Source organism: Rhinoderma darwinii, chromosome 3 (assembly GCF_050947455.1).
Source record: "Rhinoderma darwinii isolate aRhiDar2 chromosome 3, aRhiDar2.hap1, whole genome shotgun sequence".
Classification (NCBI taxonomy): domain Eukaryota; kingdom Metazoa; phylum Chordata; class Amphibia; order Anura; family Rhinodermatidae; genus Rhinoderma; species Rhinoderma darwinii.
The window spans coordinates 248,199,994-248,205,993 of NC_134689.1; the positions used below are offsets into that span (position 1 = coordinate 248,199,994).

Genomic DNA, 6,000 nt, shown 5'->3' on the forward strand with positions numbered 1-6,000 from the left:
AGGTGTTGCGTCTGAAACACAGGTACAAAAAAAAACATATTACACTCGCGTGAAAGTGGCCTAAACAAGTCATTATAATCCTAATAATAATAATAATAATAATTATAATATAGCCTCAGGGGAAGCAGTCAACAAATTTGAAGAACATTATATACAAATGTTAACAAATATATCTACTGACTGTAAAACAGAAGGTGAAAATCCCTGTCTGGTGTAGCTAATGTTCAGAAAAGCAAGGCGGCTTCACACGTATACATATTGTTTGCAGACTTGAAGAGATATGACAACTATATACAGTATGCTGTTACTTTGTTCTCACCGTGCTGGAGCTGACACTATCTATCTCCTGCTTCCCCAGGAACCCCTCTGTAATCATGATGATGTTGGGAAAAGAATTACGGAAGGTGGACACATATCCTTGAAGACTATATTCAGTCGTAGTCCACCTAACATCAGCAGGATCCATTTTCCAGGTTTCTGAAAGGTGCTGTGATGTCGCCAGAAGTCACTTAGTCTATTAAAGAATGTGAGCAGGAAGTCTTAGAAAATAAAAAGTGTCTACAAAGGGAAAAACTATGCAAATAGGCGGAGTACACTTTGTTGTAACCCCTTTCTTTCCTGAGATTGTAGTAGCACAAAAAGCTGTAGTTGTTTTTTTGTAAACTTAATTTTAGAAATGATTTCATAAAATCTTGTTTAACAATGTTTGTTAATACATATATTTCGTAAATGTAAATGCAGGGGGTGTCTGCTTTGGAGCAAAACGTGTCATTGAGACAGACCATTTTTCATATAACCATTAACCAAAGGATGCAGTTACACCTACTTAACAAGTATAGTAGGAGATATATCAAAAGGGGTGCAAAGGAAAAATGTAGTAGTTGCCCATAGCAACCAATCAGATTCCACCTCTCATTTTTCAGAGGGCTTTTGGAATATGAAAGCAGCAACCGGATTTGCTGCCATGGGCAACTACTCCACTTTTCCTTTGCAGCATTTTTTATACTTCTCCCCAAGGGTATGTTCACACGGCTTATTTACGGACGTAATTCGGGCGTTTTAACCCCCGAATTACGTCCGAAATTACGGCTTGAAAGCGTTGAAAAACATCTGCCCATTGAAAGCAATGGGCTGACGTTTGTCTGTTCACACGAGGCGTATATTTCCGCGTCGCTGTCAAAAGACGGCGCGTAAATAGACGCCCGCGCCAAAGAAGTGTCATGTCACTTCTTCAGACGTAAATGGAGCTGTTTTCTTTGGACTCCATGGAAAACCAGCTCCAGTTACGTCCGTAATTGACGCGGCGTTCAAGCACCTTCACATGCCGTCACGGCTGAAATGACGGGGCTGTTTTCTCCTGGAAACAGCCCCGTAATTTCGGCCGTTACGGACGCTGCCGTGTGAACATACCCTAAGGGTATGTTCACACGGCCTATTTTCGGGCCGTAAACGCCCGAAAAATCGGAAGCAGAACGCCTCCAAACATCTGCCCAATGATTTCAATGGGAAAACGGCGTTCTGTTCCGACGTCACTTCTTGGGACGTTTTTGGAGCCGTTTTTTATTGACTCTAGTGGAAAAAAGCTCCAAAAACGGCCGTAAAAAACGCAGCGAAAATCGTGAGTGGCTTAAAAAACGTCTGAAAATCAGGAGCTGCTTTCCCTTGAAAACAGCTCCGTATTTTGAGACGTTTTTGCTCACTGCGTGTGAACATACCCTAAGGCTGGGTTCACATGACCTATTTTCAGACGTAAACGAGTCGTTTTACGCCTCGATTTACGCCTGAAAATACGGCACCAATACGTCGGCAAACATCTGTCCATTCATTTGAATGGGTTTGCCGACGTACTGTGCCGACGACCTGTCATTTACGCGTCGCTGTCAAACCACGACGCGTAAAAAATACGGCTCGTCAAAAGAAGTGCAGGACACTTCTTGAGATGTAATTTGAGCCGTTTTTCATTGATTCCAATGAAGAACAGCTCCAAATTATGGCCGTAATTGACGCCTCGCAAAACGCGAGTACATGCAATTACGTCTGAAATTACAGAGCTGTTTTCTCCTGAAAACAGCTCTGTAATTTCAGACGTAAATGCAGTTATCGTGTGCACACACCCTTATTGTGCAGAATGAAGTTGGTTCCTATTTATATTGAGTACATTTTGTAGGCTATGAAAGAGAGGTGAGTCTCCTGTGCGTACACATATGTTAGTTAACCCCATTTAGAAGCAACGGCAAAACGCACATCGGGCAGTCATCTTGGTCTGTATACCTCATCTTACTTGTACCTCTTAGGCTAGATTCACACGAGCGTGTGCGTTTTGCACGTGCAAAAAATGCTGCATTTTGCGTGCGCAAAAGGTCCATAAAAGCTCTGTGTGTCAGCTGCGTATGATGCATGGCTGCGTGATTTCCACGCAGCCGCCATCATTATGACACTCTGTTTTTATGTTTGTAAACAGAAAAGCACGTGGTGCTTTTCTGTTATCATTCATGGTTTTTACAGTTGTTGCACGAATCACGTGCGGCACCTGGAAGTGCTTCCGTGTGCTGCGCGTGATTTTCACGCACCCATTGACTTCAATGGGTGCGTGATGCGCGAAAAATGCACAAATATAGGACCTGTCGTGAGTTTTACGCAGCAGACACACGCTGCGTGAAAATCACGGACTGTCTGAACGGCCCCATTGACTAACATAGGTCCGTGCGACGCACGTGAAAATCACGCGCGTAGCACGGACGTATTATACGTTTGTCTGAATAAGCCCTTAGGGTATGTTCACACGCTTAGAAAAAAAACGTCTGAACATACGGAGCTATATTCAAGGGAAACCAGCTCCTAATTTTTAGATGTTTTTTAAGCCACTCGCGTTTTTCGCAGCGTTTTTTATGGCCTTTTTTGGAGCTGTTTTCTATAGAGTCAATGAAAAACGACCTGCACTTCTTTTTCGCTGACGTTTTTTTACGCAGACATTTTTCAAAACGGCCGCATAAAAAAACGGCCCGTTGGAACAGAACGCCGTTTTTCCCATTAAAATCAATGGACAGATGATTGGAGGCGTTCTGCTTACGATTTTTCGGCAGTTTACGGCCTGAAAAACGTCCGAAAATGGTCCGTGTTACATTAGGGTGTATTCACACGGTGCGATTTTGCCACTCGACCGGAAACCGTACTGAAAAACGCATGCGTTTTTACCGTGATTTTGCAAATCACAGTAAAAAACTCATGCATTTTTTAATGCAGTTTTTTGGCTGTGCTGCAAAAAACACAGTGAAAGCGCAGCCTGTGAATACACCCCTAGGGTAAGACCACATGTTTTTTTTGTGTTTGAAAACCGCATGCGGTCAACTGCATACATTTTTTGTCTCTGTAATGCTGCAGTTCTGTTGCGTATTTTTACACACATAGTTTATGGACATAGTTTGTCAATGGTGTTGAAGTTTCCTGTATATAGTTCATTAAAATGCATTGCAGAACAGTTAGCAAAAACGCAAGCAGTTCAGCAACAACTTTGGCGGCGCGGTTACTATCTGTCGGACATTATGAAGATGCGTTCAACCGCACAAAAAACATGTCATGGGGTTCGTTAGTTAATACATGATCAACTGAGCCAGTGACGACAGGGAGGCTCCAACATGATATATTGTATTCAATGCTGACAGACCAGGTCGCCTTCAATGCAAGAACAGCACACCGTCCACAAAATCAGATAAACACAGGAAAATCCTCAGAGTGCCGGCCACAGCTTCAGCTCTTATTAAAGTCTACATCCAGGAGATCTCCATCCTCCCTAGGACATGCCCTTATATAATCCTCAGGGGTAGGAACATCTTGGCATTTCCTAGTCACCATGATCCGTTATAATACTGACTTTAGTTTGTATTTGTACTGTCTGTATGTGAGTTGTGGTCTTTTGTACTATTATGTGTATTGCCCAACTATTGTCTGCCACAGCCAGGATGAGAACACAGTGGGAGGAGATAATTAGATCTGCTTGGTTTGCTGGTCTGCACTATAGCTGAGTGATGGTGGTGTCTCCTGATGAACCCCTGTGGGGACTGGACAATGAGGACACTTTATGTATTGTGGCTGCACCTCTGACTCATCTGATTGTCCATACGCTGGAGACACGACCTGTGGTACCTGATTACAGAATGCATTCCCCTCTGCTGAGGGCTCACAATAAACTACACATATTGCACCATCACATCCTCTCCCCTCATATAATAAGTGAGTTGGCCATGTGGCCTAAACAGGCAGCTGGCCACCTCACTCATAAGCCACTTATTGCAGCTCAATATGAACAATCCACAGGCTGTAAAGAAAGTCCAACGCACAGTCAAAGAGCAATGTCTGGAAACACCATCACAAGGTTCAAGAAATATCTACAAAAGTTCCACGTCATCTGTTAGGAATGCATTCCTCTCTGCTGAGGGCTTACAATAAACCACACATATTGCACCATCACAAGCACATTGTAATATAAAATGAAAGGTGTCTGTCCATAACAAAAATGTCACTATTGACTTCTATTAAAAATGACTTGCTGCAGTTTAAAAACGCAATGGACACAGACGACAGGAGCTTCTCCTGGAGTGGAATCACTGCTCACAGCGTCGGCAACGCTGTGGACGGGGATTCCGCTTCAGGAGTTGCCCCTAATGTCACTGTCCATATATGGACAGAGACATCAAGCGGAGCGCTCCAGGAACGGAATCCCCGGCCACATGGGGATTCCGCTCCTTCAGGGAGCTAAAGCAGCGCTATCTACAAGGGGGCTGTGAGCTGTGTGGCACTACCTACAAGGGGGCTGTGTGGCACTACCAACAAGGGTGCTGTGGGCTGTGTGGCACTACCAACAAGGGGGTTGTGGGCTGTGTGGCACTACCAACAAGGGGGCTGTGTGGCACTACCTACAAGGGAGCTGTGTAGCACTACCGAGGCAGAACGAGGCAGGATGGCAGCATTTAAACATTTTTTTCCATGAAAGTACTTAAAGAGGCTCTGTCACCACATTATAAGTGGCCTATATTGTACATGATGTGATCGGCGCTGTAATGTAGATTAGTAAATCTCATGCCCACGCTGTGGAAAAAAAACGATCAGTTTTGACAGAGTTTTGACTTTATGCTAATGAGTTTCTCAATGGACAACTGGGCGTGTTTTACTATATGACCAAGTGGGTGTTGTACAGAGGAGTGTATGACGGTGACCAATCAGTGACCAATCAGCATCATACACTCCTCCCCATTCATTTACACAGCACATAGCGATATAGCACATAAACACACTATAACGCTACTCATGTGTCATGACAATGAATATACATTAGCTCCAGCCAGGATGTGATGTCTATTGATTCACCTGACCATTTCTGTAGCGTCTCTGTGAGTTACAGCATAGCAGGCGTAGTCTTGCGAGATTACGCTGTAAGCTGTCATTCACAGCGAGATCTCGCTGTGCTGTGCTGTAAATCACAGAGCTTCTTTAAACAAATAATAGAAGCTATTTATCTTCAGGCTCAACATCTTCTCCACTATCCTATGTTGCCCTCAGAAATGGTAGAATAGGAGACCTAACAAGTGCTTTAGGCTGGGTTCCCACAGGTTGGATACGCTGCATAGAAATCACGCAGCGTGTCAGACCTGGAACCTGCAGTACATTCCGTCCGAAAAATAGCATGGTGCGTCTTTTCAGGTGGATTTTCCACTGCAGAAAGCAGCGTTAAAAAACGCTCCTACATACCTAGGCCGTTGTTATGGCGACGCGTCCCTCCTGTGCAGTCCGGTCCGGCCTCCCTGGATGACGCTGCAGCTTATGTGACCGCTGCAGCCTGTGATTGGCTGCAGCAGTGGTCACATGGGATGTAACGTCATCTCAAGAGGATGGACTGGACAAAGAAACACAGACTTCTGGGTGAGTATGCTTTTTTTTCTCTTTTTCCTTAGTTGCGATTTTTGTGGCATAATACGCCGCAAAAGTCGCACCACTTGGCTTTCT

General features: G+C 44.3%; 1 protein-coding gene across 1 annotated transcript in view; it reads right to left on the reverse strand.

The window, feature by feature from the left end:
- Positions 1-525, reverse strand: part of LOC142748030 (uncharacterized) — a 66,466-nt gene extending 65,941 nt beyond the window's left edge. Inside the window, exon 1 of the mRNA XM_075855144.1 lies at positions 320-525. Coding sequence (XP_075711259.1) covers positions 320-466 — 147 coding nt within the window. The 5' untranslated portion in view covers positions 467-525. The remainder of the gene's footprint in view (positions 1-319) is intronic.
- Positions 526-6,000: the final 5,475 nt, after the last annotated feature.